At 62.3% G+C, this 14,018-nt stretch overlaps 1 protein-coding gene across 2 annotated transcripts; it reads left to right on the top strand.

The window, feature by feature from the left end:
• Positions 1-282: 282 nt before the first annotated feature.
• Positions 283-12,964, top strand: TCEA2 (transcription elongation factor A2). Of its 2 annotated transcripts, none has more exons than XM_032878724.1 (10): positions 283-302; positions 8,114-8,176; positions 8,504-8,609; positions 9,620-9,710; positions 10,794-10,924; positions 11,150-11,206; positions 11,549-11,703; positions 11,771-11,917; positions 12,469-12,540; positions 12,740-12,964. In XM_032878724.1, exons 2-10 carry the CDS (start codon positions 8,150-8,152, stop codon positions 12,746-12,748), a joined length of 795 nt encoding a protein of 264 aa, XP_032734615.1. In that variant the 5' UTR covers positions 283-302; positions 8,114-8,149; the 3' UTR covers positions 12,749-12,964. The 2 variants fall into 2 exon arrangements, with proteins under 2 accessions (XP_032734615.1, XP_032734614.1); XM_032878723.1 differs by lacking the exon at positions 283-302 and adding an exon at positions 4,887-5,135.
• Positions 12,965-14,018: the final 1,054 nt, after the last annotated feature.

Raw genomic sequence — 14,018 nt, 5'->3', positions numbered from 1 at the left:
CCACCGAGGCCCCTGCCTCAGCCAGAAGGGAAGCGCGGATGCGACTGGCTTGGGTCATGGCCGGTTTGGGGCAGGCAGGGGGTGGGGGACACAAATAGAAAAATAAATGGCCTGAGCTTCCGATGTTTCCGGACTGAGGATGGGGGAGGGGCAAGCCTCTGGGCCAAAGGTGTGGTCCAGCCTATGGGTCCTGGACCTTGGCGGTGTCGCTGGGGTGTCCCCAGGCCGCTGTCAAGGGTGTCTCTCCCTCAGAGGCCCCAGGACAGGGCCCGGCTTCCCACAGAGGAGGCTCCTGAGGGCAGGTCCGTGTACTTCTCTCCTCTAGGGGCTGCCCCATGGGACCATCGTGGGCACTGAGGGAGGGCGCCTGGTGGTGGGCCTGTGGAGTGTTCCGTAGAGCACTCTGGAGTAAGGCAGGGGGTGGGTCTTCCATCCCCCGGGGGCTCCTTCTCTGCTCCTTGCCGACCTCTCTTCACCTCTGACCTCCAATCAGGAGCCCCTGGATCTCCGCCCACACATCTACATTTTCACGGCTCAGTCTCCCAAGCTGGTGGCAAGGCCCTGCCTTGACTCCCCGTTGCCTTGTCAGGGCCACCTGGCTCTCAGCTCTCTGTCCCCCACCCACCCCTTCCTCTGCCACCCATCTCAGCAGGAGAGGCTGCGGGTCCTCGGCGGAGGGCCCCATCTGTTTCTGGGAGGGTCTGTCTATCAGGCCTTCAGCCCAGAGCAACAGGGAGGTCAGTTCTGAGTTGGCCTCCCTGGGCGTGGGGGTGGGGCCTGTCTTTGGGGCTCCCTTGTTGGGTGGTAGCTGGTAAATGTGTGTCCCTTCCTGCCCGCCCCTGCCTGCTATTGTTTTCTCCTCCCTTCATGAGACACATACTTACTGAGCAACTCTTAGGTGTCCCGGGCTGAGAACGTGGCAGGGGGTGGATGGGAAGCCTTGTTTTCCCAGCAGAGCAGTCCTTGGGAGACAGACACCTGGGGGGCAGTCCAAGGTGGTTCTGAGTGTCCAAGTGTGAGGACCCCAGGCATGGCTGTTGTGTGCGCCTGTGAGCAACTTTGTCTCCCCTGGGACTGCGGTTGCATGTGGGGGTCAGAAAGGAAATGAAGTTCTTCGTTGGCAGAGGGGTCGGGGTAGGGTCTGGAAGGCCGGAGCCCTGCAGAGGGCCCAAGTGGGGTACAGCGGGTTTGCATAAATCGCCTCGGGGAGAAGCCCATGGTTCTGATGCCGCCGTTTGGGCGCGGATTTCAGAGGGTATCAGCTGGTCAGGCAGCTTCTTGGAGGAGGAAGTTCCCAAGGTTAGGTGGGGTTCATGAGGGGCCTGGGGCAGGCTGCAGACGTCCTGAGCAAGGTTCCCAGGGTCATGGACTCACGAGGGCCCCCAGACCAGGACCTTGACAGTGGAATACTGAGTTTTGGGGTTGGTGGGTGCTGACCCAGCTTTAGCCCTGGTGAGGGTGGGAGCCCCCAAAGCCCCCACCCACGAGGGCCTCTCTGTCCTACTGGGTCTGCTTCACAGTTGTGGCCAGAATGGACTGCACCTCCCTAGGGGGAGGGTGGTGGACACCGGGCTGGCCAGCTGGTCTGTGGCTCCCGCCCGCCACCTAGAGGCCACTGCTCATCATGGGACACAGGCCATGCCCCTGGGTCATCCTACCCGAACCCGGGGCTTCCCATTCACGCTGCCTGGGGCCCTACCCCCTCCACACAGGGTTGACCTGCCAGGTTTCAGGGCTCCTGTCTCAGGGGAACAGCTGTGGCCCCCAGCTCTCCAGCTTGGAAGTACCCTGCCTCCTCTGCCCTGTATCCCCGATCTGTTCTGTCAACTCCCTCTTTCCCGTCACCTGCCCTGCCTGGGGCCAGGCTCCTGGGACACCCCCTAGCAGCCCCCAGCCCAGCCCTCTGTGGGCCTGCGTCTTGCAGGGCGTCCCCACCTCCTGGCCATCACCCTGCCGAGGCCCCAGTGTCTCGGTCTCCATTTGTCTCCAATCTCAGTGGAGATCCATGGAGGGGACATGCCGGGCTCCTCAGGAGGTCTGTCGCTGGAGGCCCTGGAGGTGGACACCATCTGGTTTCTCCTGGAGGAGAAAGGGTCCTAGGCAGTCAGGCCAGGATCTCCATTCTGGTGTTGTGGGGGAAGGGCTCTAGTCCTTTGGTGACAGTTCTCCCTCTCCCCCACGTCCTCACTTTGGGGCCACGTAATGGGGCAGTGCAGGAAGTAAAGGTTGTAGGGTTACAAGGGAAACCAGTTACAGTGAAACACAGGTATTTAAATATTTCCTAAAGTGTTCGATATAGAAAACAAAACTAAAAAAAAGTGTGATATAGGGGCGCCTGGGTGGCTCAGTGGGTTAAAGCTTCTGCTTTCGGCTCAGGCCCTGATCCCAGCGTCCTGGGATCGAGCCCCGAGTCAGACTCTCTGCTCGGTGGGGAGCCTGCTTCCCTTCCTCTCTCTCTTCCTGCTGCTCTGCCTACTTGTGATCTCTGTCAAATAAATAAAAATAAAATCTTAAAAAAAAAAGTGTGATATAGAAACCCGAGCACTTTAAAAAATATGTATTTTACTTATTTATTTGACAGAGAGAGACACAGGGAGGGAGGGAACACAAGCCAGGGAGAACCAAGCAGAGGGAGAAGCAGGCTTCCTGCTGAGCAGGGAGCCTAACGAGGGACTCGATCCCAGGAGCCTGGGATCGTGACCAGAGCCGAAGGCAGATGCTTCGCCGACTGAGCCGCCCGGGCGTCCTTCAGAGTCTTCATTTTTAACCACCTCCCTTGGTCATGCTTTAGTCACATCTTTGTGTCTTAAACCATTCAACCAGCCCCACAGAGAGGCGTTCCTTACACTAAGTCCCTTGCACAGACAGTGGGACCGTTGGTCACCAGCAGGTGCTCCCAGGCAGGGTCAAGGGTGAAGCCCCGCACTGGTTTCCCAGGCTGTCTACCTGCCTGCTCTCCTCCCAGCACCTGGGGCTCATCTGTCCAGTGGAGATCAGGTGGGGACTGACCTTGAGGCTGGGCCTTGACAGTGACCTGCCCAAGGGGGCTGTGCTGATGGCCAGACCCCGCCTCAACGGATGCCCTGGCCAAGGTCCAGTGTCTGGCACGAACCCTCTTGAGAACCAGGTGATGCTTCTGAGAGGCCCGTGCTGATCTCTCGGACTCCAGTTTGAGGGACCTTGAGCTGTATTGAGTGCTCTTGGACATACACCTGCCTGCTCGGGAGGGTAGAGGCCGAGTGGTCTTTCTGCCCTCCCTCCCCTGTGGTCCAGGCTTTGTCACAAGCCATGGCTGAGCTCAGCATCCAGGGTGCTGGGTTGTGGTGGCTGGAGGTCTTCAGCACGACCGGGGGTTTGCTCTAAGAAATCCCCTGAATCAGCTCATCCCTGTCTGTCTCAGAGGCCTGGCTGGGGAGCCTCCATGGACACGTCCCTGTGGGCGATGGGGGCCAGGGTGAATTTCTGAGGTGGTGTTCTCTGGGGTTCTTGTTGGTGTCTGTTGTGCAGGAACCCAGCGAGCTCCCCGTTCTCACCAGTCACTGCTTGTGCAGAGCAGAGCTGGAGGGTGTATAGCTCCAGCTTCCCTGTGTCCCTGGTGTGGCCAGACCCTCAGAGGCTGCACACATGTTCAGACCATGGGATTCTGGCCCTAAGGACTTGCTTGGTTGGGAGGGTCAGAGCTATGGCACCGGAGCACAGTGAAAGGCAGAACCAGAGCTGATCTGGAAACGAGGTGATGTGTTTACCATCACGAGGCCTCTGTCCTGGAAAACCTTTGCTCCCTCTACGGAATTCCATGCTTTTCCCTTATGATTACTAAGGAATCTCATAAGTAACCATGTTTTCCTTTTCACTCTGGCTGCTGGGAAGCTCAGTCATAACCGAATTAACACCACCGACAGTCCAAGGCCTGGTCAGCCGACTGGTCAGTTCCCTGACTTTTACCCTCCCCCAGAGTTGTGCCCTGTCCAGCAAACCGCCCAGCATGGTGTCACTGAGTGCGCCGCAGATATCCGCAGGGGATGCTGGATCTGCCCCTTCTGCTGCCCCCACAGGCCTCTATCTGCAGCGGCCGGCCCTCCAGCTAGGTGCAGGCTGGCCATTCCCAGGGACCGCCCCAGCAAAGGTGACCACTGATTGCCCGTGCGGTGTCCCCTGACCTGTTCTCAGAGCGTGGTGTTTATCAACTGACCGCATCTGAGCAGCGCCGTGAGGCAGACATTTCACGGACGCGGACACTGAGGCACCGAGGGGTCAAGGAACTGTCTGAAGCGCGGACCCCAGGATTCGCGCCGGAGCGGACGCCGGAGGAGGCCCGGGACTTGCTCTCACGACCTCTCCGAGTCCCCCGGCTCCCTCGGACCCCGCATCCGGCTACTGCCCCCTCCCACCTGCGGGCGCCACGCACCAGCGCTCAGAGACCAGAATCCAGGCCAGAGCGTGCAGGGGGTCCGCGCGGCCTCGGGGCGCGGCGTGGGGGTCGGGAGCTCTCCGCAGGGTCCCGCGGAAGCAGAAGGTGGAAGAGGGCGCCAAGCGGGTGGGGGCAGGCGGGTCCTACGCAGTCGGACCGCCGGCCGCTCCGGGGTCGGAACGAGGAGGTGGGGGGGTCGGAACGAGGAGGTGGGGGGGTCGGGGACGCACAAACCCGGGATCGCGCCCGCCCGGCACGCTCCTTCGGCCTCGGTGCTACCTCAGCGCCCCCAGCCGGCTCACGGGCTCGCGCGGGCGCTTGTGGGACTGCGAGTCTTGCGGCCCCGTCGGTCTCCGGCGGCCGCCCGCGTCAGGACTACACTCCCCAGGAAGCCCTGCGACTCCGCGTGTCTTCTGGGAGTTGTGGTCCAGCGCGGAGCGAGCGCGCGCGAGGCGGGAGGCCACGGGAACTCCATGTCCCACGATGCAGCGCGGCGACCGCGGGGGCCGGGGGTTTGAACGGAGGGTCTCCCGACCGCTGTAGGGCTGCGTCGGCTGCGACGGGTGCGGGCGACGGCGACGGCCGGGGCAGGGGTCCAGGCCCGGAGGCTGAGGCTGGCGCGGCGGGCGCTGGGGGCCCTGCCCCCGAGGCGATGATGGGCAAGGAAGAGGAGATTGCGCGGATCGCCCGGAGGCTGGACAAGATGGTGACCAAGAAGAGTGCGGTGAGGGGCGCGGGCCGCCAGGACCCCGGGACCCCCGCCCCGCCGACCCCCGCCGAGCCTGCCGAGCCCCCTTCAGGGTCGGGGAGACCACCCGAGGGGCAGGACGAGACCCCGCCCCAGCAGAGACTCCCGGGACGTGGGGAGACCCCCGTCGGTGGCCGAGACCCCTGCCCTGGGCCAGCCCTGCCCTTCACTCCCGCACCCACGGCAGAGGCCGCAGTTGGGCCTGGACCCGGTCCCGGGAGCCGCGCTCTCTGGACTCAGACCCCAGCTACCAGGCCGAGAGCCTGCAGACCTGAGATCCGTCTCCCTCCTTGACCCCTAACTCCAGACTGCCCCCCGCCCCCAGCCCTGCCGGAGCCGGCCAGCGGAAGCATTCCTGGGTGCCGCCCTCCAGGCCTTGCCGTCGCCCCAGCCTGTGCAGACCTTTCGTCCTGGCTGCCCCGCCCCCCCGTGCCTCCTTCCTTCTCAGCCTGGGCATCCTCGCAGCTCATCCCACCCCCGCCCCCAGGACTCTCCGCGGAGCCCCGACCCCGACTCAGAGCCTTCTGTCCCGCCCTAGGCCTCCCACATCCTTTCTTAGACTGCAGGAGTTCGGAGTGTAAGACTGGACGCCCCTGCCCGCCTCCCTTCCTCGCCCCCCACCCCAGCTGCTGCGTGTCCCTTACCTCCGTTCTGCCTGGGGTTGTAGCCCTCAGCGTCCCCCTTCACAAGCAGGCCAGGGCCTTTCTTGGTGGAGCGGCCCCCTTTTTACCCTGTATCTGTCCCCGGCCTACAAGAACCAGGTTTCCCTAATAAATTCTTTCCCTTCCTAGCCAGGACTCAGCCAGCAGCAACTGGGGAATGGGTAGTTATGTAGAGAGACCCTTGGGATAGAGCCCTGGGAGGTGGGTGAGCCTGTCCTGGGAGTGCCTTGGTGAGAGAGCCGCTGGCCAGCTGTGCCCACTGTGCTGCCTGGCATCTGTTGTCCTTGGCCAGTGAGTCTTTGGAGGAGGCTGTGCTGTGGTCTCTAAGAGGAACCAGGCAGATGGGGTTCCAACGTCAGCCCCTTTTCAGCTTTGAGATTCTGACAACCTACCTGGCCTCCCATGGACGCATCCTTGGTGGGTGGTACCTGCCTTTGGGATGTCGGGAGGGGTCCTGGCCGGCTCCCTGAGAGGCTCTGTAAACACAGCCTTCTCCCCCCAGGACTGTGAGCACCTGGTTAGGGTGGTGGAGGGGCTCCATCATGGGCTTGAGATGCTGGGCGGCCCCTCCAGGACTGTCTGCTTGCTCTGGGCTCTGAGTGGTTTTTTGGGTTAAGCAGGCTTTTCCTGGATCCCTGTTGACCAGGTTCTGGACAGGGTTTGACACTGGGACCTAAAAGGGGTCTGGCTCCCCTCATTCGTTCAGCAAACGGCAGCCCCCTATAGACACACACACACACACACACACACACACACACACACACACTCTGCGTTCATGCCCCTGGGAGGCCGTGGGCAGCACAGAGCAAGGGTCGGGGAGCAACCTAGAGCCGTTTCCAGAGGTGACCAGAGAAAGAAGCTGCTGCTTCTCTTGAAGGAGACAAAGAACAGCCCCCAGGTGGGGTCAGAGATGGGTCCATGCAGGGCTGGGCGGGGGCAGGTGGCGCTGGGGGAGGGTGTGTCCAGGCAGAAGCAAGGAGCACGAGGAGGGGGAGCTGAGCACCCTCTGGGCCGGGAAGGCGCCTGGGGTTTGAGGGTGCTGTGGTGTGTGCAGAGAGAGAGCTACCAAAAGTTCCAGTGCCTGGGAGGCTCTTTGGGGATCTGGGACCCATGACTGGGAAGTCAGGAATGGTGTTTCTGCCAGTGGTCTGGAGCCCCCAGAAAACTGATCAGTGAGCAGCCCTGTTTTTGGCTCTGATGACCATCTTTTTTTCTCTGAGGAGGTCACTTCAGGGCTGGACTCTGCGCAGCCTGAGGGGCAGAGCCTGCTGGGGGTGATGTGGGGGGCGGGGTTAGAGCATAGATGTCACCCAGATTGGGGGATGGGGTAGGGCCAGCCCTTCCCATGGCCTGGGCTGCAAGATGTGAGGGTCTCACAACCTTGGGTGGCTGGGTCAGGTTATTTCTGCCTCCTTCATGTCAAGGGAAAGACCCACACACGAAAACACGTGTGTTATGAAGTGAAGCCTCTCTGAAGAAGGCAAGAAGGGAGGAGGCTAGAGATGTCACGTGGGGTGTGGCCACAGATTGAAGTAGAAGGGGCTTTGCCAAGAAGGTGTCCTTTGAATAAACTTTGAAAGAAGGAGGGTGCAAATTTGTAGATATTTGGGAGGTGTTTCTGGTAGTGGGGGCAGCAGGTGCAAAGGTCCTGGGGTGAGCAACTTGGCACACTTGAGGAGCCTTAAGCTGAGCCTGGAATGGAGAGAGCAGCCCATTTGTGCATGGCCTTGGTGTGGGGGAGGGCTTTGAGGAAAAAGATGTGGGGTGGGAGGGGGCAAGGAGGGGAAGGTGGCTGGCCTGAGGGTTAAGGCAAGGCCTGGAGGGATTGATGAAGGGTGGGGCCATGGGACATGAATCCGGGTGTGGGTGTGATGGCAGTAGTGCTTGGCCTCTGTAGGGGACACTGACCTTGCTGGGTTGACCCCTCTCAGCTGGTGGGTGATCCGCTTCAGGGAGAAGCTGCCCAGCCCACCACAAGGGACGGGAGACTGGATGGGGCAGTGAGCACCCTTGGGGCCACACCTTCCCCTGGATGCGACCCTCCTGCTGGGGAGGGGCTGCGGTCCTTGGAGCTGTTTCCTGCAGCCGTCGCTTGGTCAGTGACCCAAAATCCTGGGGCTGAGTTTGCCAAGCTGCTTTCCGTCTCATTCTGGCCCTCTCTGGGCATCTGACCCCAGGTGGATCTCCAGATTGTTGCTCCTTGTGCCCCCCCCCACCTTCTTTTATAGGAGGCAGGGGCACTGGCCACAGAAACCTCGAAGTCATTTATGAAGGTCCCCCTTCTCCTTCCAGGAGGGAGCCGTGGACCTGCTGCGGGAGCTGAAAGCCATGCCTGTCACGCTGAGCCTGCTGCAGGTAGGGCTGGGCGCCTCCTGCCTGGGACAGCTCCCGGGTACCTGGCAGGGCTTCCTGGCCCCTGCCTCGGGGCCTTGGTTGGTACAAACGTCTGTCCTGGAGGACACCGTCCGTGCCTCTGTTTGTTGCTCAGGAAGACAAAGGGGGCACCTAAGGATAACCCACCTTGTTTCTCGCTGATGCTCCTGGGCTCCTCATGGGACAGAAGCCCTCAGAAAGGGTATCCGTTGCACAAGCTGGTCCCCGTTCCCTGCCCCGTGGGAGCCTTGCAGGGTCTGTGAGGAGGGTGTGATTGCCGCCCCCCAGCCCAGGCTGCTTGTTTTGCAGTCTACACGGGTTGGCATGTCTGTCAACGCCCTGCGGAAGCAGAGCTCTGATGAGGAGGTCATCGCGCTGGCCAAGTCTCTGATCAAGTCCTGGAAGAAGCTCCTCGGTGCGGGTCAGGCGGCACGGGCCGGGAGCTGGGCCCCTTGCTGGTCAGCACTGTGTAGGGTGCGGGCAGTGCTGTTCCTGAGCCAGGGCCACCTGGGAGTGGGGTGTTCTGGAACTGGTCCGGGAAGGCTTGGGGCTGGGACACCAGGGGATCCAGCGAGAGCAAGGAGAAAAGAATGCTGAAGGTAGTAGCAGGAGTGCACTTGAGGGTGGCCAGGGGCCCTGGAGGGACCTGGGGTGAGTTGGAAGGTCACACAGAGAGAGGGGGTCAGCACAGCTAGAGGGCAGGGGCCAGAGGAGTTGTGGGGGAGAGGAGGAGGGGAGACAGCTGGGGTTGTAAGATGCCCACCTGGGGACTCTGAGGGCCCCCACCCCTTCCCAGCCTTTCCTGGGCTTGGTCCAGACCCTTGCGAAATAGAGCTTGACGTCCTGGGTCTGTCTTTAGTCCTGAGTGGCCGGTGGCCTACGTGTTGGACAAGTGTGTTTATTCTGCTGGTGGTGGGGGGCTGTGCCTTGTCTTCTGGGAAGGTCCTCCAGCATTGGCTCGGGCTTCAGGAGCCTTGTGGGGGATGTGCTCAGTGAACGGCGGTTCACCGTGACCCCCGAGGCCCAGTGGGGGAGTGACCATGCCTGGTCTTTTTCCAAGTTCAAACACTCCATCTGTGGGGGCTGTCAGGCAGGGGAATCTGGACTCATGGGTCACTTCGGGCAGATGGCTGTGCTGTCTGCTGGGATGGCAGACCCCAGAGAGGCCTCACAGGCAGTGTGTTTGAGGGGGTAGGAAAGGCGTGTGGGGGCTGTCTTTGGGACCTTCTGAGGAGGGAGGACAGAAGGCCTCAGGTGCAGAAGTCTCAACAGCTAGGGTCCCAGGTGGGTTTAGGGTGGGGGTGCTAGGGCTGGTGATTTGACCAAGGCTGTGCCATGGTGGCGATCTGCTCCCCTCCCTGGCCTGGCCCTGCCTTCCTGTTCTGCATCCCCCGAGCCAGCCTCCCCGTTTCCTGGCACTTGCAGACGCCTCCGATGCCAAAGCCAGGGAGCAGAGGAGGGGTGGGCCTCTCCCCACATCGTCCTCGAAGGAGGCCCCCGAGGCCAAGGATCCCAGGTAGGGCACCTGGAAGACTGCTGCTTGCCCTCCTGCCCCTGCCCCCTACCCCTGTCCCTCCTGCTCAGCAGATGGAAGGGCAGGTTTCCCTGTGCCCTGGGGCTGCTGAGACCATTGAAATGAACACTTCTCGGAGAGTACTTTCCCTGGGGGGGCCGTGCCTGGCCTGGGGGGCCTCTTGCTGCTCCCTTTTCTTCCAGAGCTCCTCCGGACCCTGTGTCTTTCCAGCCCCAACCATCTGCAGGGTGAGGCTGTGTCCACCCTCTGCAGCTGTCCCCCAGCTCCACATCCATGTCCTGGGGTCTGCTTCTCACTGGCCAGCTCTGGCTGAGCAGCCCCCTTAGCTGGAGTCACACTGCTGCTGAACCCCTTTCCCCCTTGGGTGCCCCAGGCTGCGGCAGGATGCGAGTTCTGGGGGCTCTGAGGCCTCGATGCTGCGGCCCCAGGGAGGGCAGTCATGGAGACCGGGGTTCCTCATGGGGACGGGCTATGGCCCATAGGCTGCTTTGCCTTTGACCCCACGGGGCAGAAGTGGCAGGAGACCAGCCAAGGCTGATCTCTAGACTCCTCGTAGCTGTGCAGGGCTGTGGGCTCATCCGCCAGTAGGCACCTGTTCCCTCCAGGAGGCCCCTGCTCCCCCTGACTTGTGGGGCTCACGAGATGCAGGGGTGTGAGGGGGAGGGCTGGGTGGATGCAGCTTCGTCGTCAGCTTGTGGGGAGTGCCCAGCCCATCCAGGGGCATCTGTGCTGGATGGGGCCACCTGTGGTCTGGGCGGCCACCGACACCATCCGCCTCTCCGTGGATTGGCAGCTGGTCTTGAGGGGTGCGGCCCTGTGGTCTGGCCTCCCGGAGGGCAGGGACCCGCTCTCCCTATCTGGGAGGCCCCACCCGCTGGGCTTTCCTGCCTCTGGCCCGCTGGGCAGACCCCTGGGGCGTGGTGGGCTGGAGTGCCGGGGGGCAGGACCACGGGCTGCTGTCAAGGCAAGAAGGAACAGGGTCGGGGATTGTGGCTGTACTGTTGGCTTTTCTGGGGCCCGTGTGTCCCTGGGGTGCACACGGCCTTGGGGGGCCTGTCTCTCCAGCCGCAAGAGGCCAGAGCTACCCAGGATGCCGCCGGCACCGAGGATCACCACGTTCCCGCCGGCGCCGGTCACGTGCGACGCAGTGCGCAGCAAGTGCCGGGAGATGCTGGCCGCGGCCTTGCGGACCGACCGTGAGCGCCTGCCACGCGCGCCCAGGGTCCCGCGGGAGCCTGCACGAGGCCTGCCGGGGGACAGCCTTCTCCCCTAGCTCATTGCAGCTGAGCCCAGGTTGGGGGCGGGGGCGGGCAGGGGGCCTTTTGGTCCAGCAGAGCACCTGGATCCTGGGCCTCGGGGGCTGGGTGGCTGGCGGAGGGGGTGCAGCCCGGGGGGCCGCTAGTCTGGGCTGTCTCTTGCAGATGACCACATGGCTGTTGGCGCGGACTGCGAGGGCCTGTCGGCCCAGATTGAGGAATATATCCTTTATGCGGGGATTTGGAATCCGGGGCTTTCTGGTGGAGTCAGAAGGACAGCCGGACTCGCTCCCTGGGGGCCACGCCAGGGCCCTCCCTGGATCTGCTGAGGGACTGAGTCCACCGGGGCATGGGTCCCCAGGGCTTTGTAGCCACGGCTGAGCCTCAGCCAGGGGTGGGTCCAGTGGGGGCCCCCCGCTCAGCAGCCTCTCCCCTCACTGCCAGGCGCGGGGGGCAGACTGCGTTGCTGGGCCCCCTTCCCCTCGCTGGCCCCGCTTGGCTGGCCCCATGGGTGGGTGGAAGGCAGCCACCCTAGGCTCTGGACAGGTCCTTAAATGCCTGCACGCATCTTCCGGGACGTGGGAAACACAGACATGAAGTACAAAAACCGTGTGCGGAGCCGCATCTCCAACCTCAAGGACGCTAAGAACCCCGACCTGCGGCGGAACGTTCTGTGTGGTGCCATCACTCCCCAGCAGATCGCGGTCATGACGTCGGAGGTGAGTCCCGCTGGAGGGGTGTGGGGGCCCCCTGCGCACTGTGGTGAGTACGCGGTGCCTTGTCCAGGAGATGGCCAGTGATGAGCTGAAGGAGATCCGGAAGGCGATGACCAAGGAGGCTATCCGAGAGCACCAGATGGCCCGCACGGGGGGCACTCAGACGGACCTGTTCACCTGCGGAAAGTGCAGGAGGAAGAATTGTACCTACACGCAGGTGCGCCCCGGCCCCTACCTCATGCTCCAGCAGCCTGCGCCTGCCCCTGGGGCGGGGGGTGAGGTCCGCTGACCCCTGGACACATGCACAGTGAAAGGCGCAGGCCTCCAGAGTCACCTTGGGGACCTCCTCCTTTGCCTGGCACCCCTGGTCCCCCGCAAGGAGCATTTTGGGGGTGGTTTGCTCTGGGCACTAAAACTGGGGGACGTGGCCTCCCCCAGCATGGGGGAGGCCCCAGGGGATGTTGTTGCTGGCCAGTGGGGGTGTGTGCTGTGCTGCCTGGACAGTGGTCAGACCCGTGGAGGTAGACCGTGATGTGGACCTCCAGATGCGACTGGGTCCCTGCTAAAGGAGAAGGGTTGGAGTCCCTGCGGCAGCCTCGGCAGGTCGGCCCGGGGGGCGGAGGGTCTCCCACGCCAGCACCGCTCAAGGGTACGGCAGCCTCCCTGCGTTGGGACTCCAGGGAAGACCTGCACCTCGGGGCCTCCCGCTCCAAGTGACTGAGTCCCTGGGGTTGGGGGTGGCCCCCCTCACCATAGCCCTCCTGGCAGGTGCAGACGCGCAGCTCTGATGAGCCCATGACCACCTTCGTTGTCTGCAATGAGTGTGGAAATCGCTGGAAGGTAGGTGGGTGGGCCTTCTCTGAAGGTGGGTGTCTCCATCCTCCCAGGTGTGGGACCCATGTGACGGGGGTGGGGGACAGCCATGCTCCGCCAGCCTCCTGGGGCTTCAGAGTAGGTAGGTGGAGACCCCAGGCCTGCTGCTCGCCCTGCGGGGGTCATGGGCTCCACATGGCTGACCGCACTCATCCATCCGGTGCAGTTCTGCTGAGCCCTCCTTGAGATGTGCGTGAAGCCTCAGCCTGTGGCCAGCACATTGCTGCGGCCTCCCCGTGTCCTCTGTCGACAGACACTGCTTCTTGACAGCTGCCCTGTGCCCACCTAAACTTCCCCAGAGGGCTGCGCACCCTGCTCCCCAACCTTGCCTGTGGTACACCTTTCTTCCTCTTTCCCCCAAATTATTAAAGATTTCTTTTTGCCATTCTGATGTCTCTGGCCCTTGGTTCTGGCGGACCACGCACAGTCTTGGGCTGTGAGCTGGGGCTCCTGCCCCCACTGTCTGGCCCTCCCCCGCCCACGGGAGGGGATGGCAACCCTTCTCCTTGGGATCAGCTGACACTCGGGTTTGGTTCTGCTGGAACAGAGATGGAGGGAAGAGCCCTCAGGCCCTCAGAACACTGGGGGCAGACTCTGCCTGGGTGTGCCCGTGGAGAAGGGGCAGCCGCTGGAGGTACACGGTGTGGGCGTGCACACACACGGGATCGGGTGGAGGGGGCCTTAGGTAGAGGACCCAGGGTCTCCCAAACTTCCCCAGGCACTACAGCTCTGGGCCCAGGGCTTATGGGCAGGAGGCTGCATCTGGGTCCCCAGCCATTCACAAGGACTTGTCCTCACCCTGACCCTCTGCTCCTGATGATGGAATGGATGGGGTGTGCCCTGGACCTGCTGCAGGTCTGAGTCGCTGTGCCTCCCAGAAATTCGGGTGATGGGGCGGCAAGCGCTTGTGCCTCATGGAGGCTGCCCCTGTCAACACCGCCCTCGCCTTGGCACCCTCACCGGCCCATGGGTGAGCGCAGCTGCCCACCGGGGCCAGGTCTCCTCTACTCCCTGCACTGGGTCTGGGACAATCCATCATTCTTGAATCTCCCCCAATGTGAAAAGAAAGGAGAGAACGTTTGCTTTAAAAATATCTTCAATAGTAAGATCCTATTTTGGATGAAGAAGGAATGGAGATAAATATGAAAACATCTTTTTCTTTTTTTGATAAAATACAGTAAAGACATGTTTCCAGGTTTAAACTTAATGAAAATATAAAAAAGAAACTGGCTCTTGTTGCCTTGAGCCTAGTTCTGAGGTTCTGGGTCTGATCTGGGCGCAGACAGCTTGAGTCAGAGGGTCTCCTCATGTCACAACTAAACATCACAGAGGCTCTGCTTCCCATCAGAGGCATTTTTCAAGGTCCCCGGCTGCCGGGGAGGAGGCCCCCCATGAAGCCGCTGGGTCCGTGAGCACTCCTGGGAGGGTCCCTCTCCCCCAGCAGA

The sequence above is a fragment of the Lontra canadensis genome, unplaced genomic scaffold (assembly GCF_010015895.1).
Source record: "Lontra canadensis isolate GAN:19392208 unplaced genomic scaffold, GSC_riverotter_1.0 scaffold65, whole genome shotgun sequence".
NCBI lineage: Eukaryota > Metazoa > Chordata > Mammalia > Carnivora > Mustelidae > Lontra > Lontra canadensis.
This window is presented reverse-complemented; position numbering and strand designations above follow the sequence as displayed.

Bases quoted from the DNA above. Each gene is read 5' to 3' on its own strand.
- TCEA2 (XM_032878723.1), top strand. From the start codon at position 5,064: ATGATGGGCAAGGAAGAGGAGATTGCGCGGATCGCCCGGAGGCTGGAC. The intron at 8,177-8,503 runs GTAGGGCTGGGC...CTTGTTTTGCAG, and splicing joins TCACGCTGAGCCTGCTGCAG to TCTACACGGGTTGGCATGTC. The intron at 10,925-11,149 runs GTGAGCGCCTGC...TGTCTCTTGCAG, and splicing joins CGCGGCCTTGCGGACCGACC to ATGACCACATGGCTGTTGGC.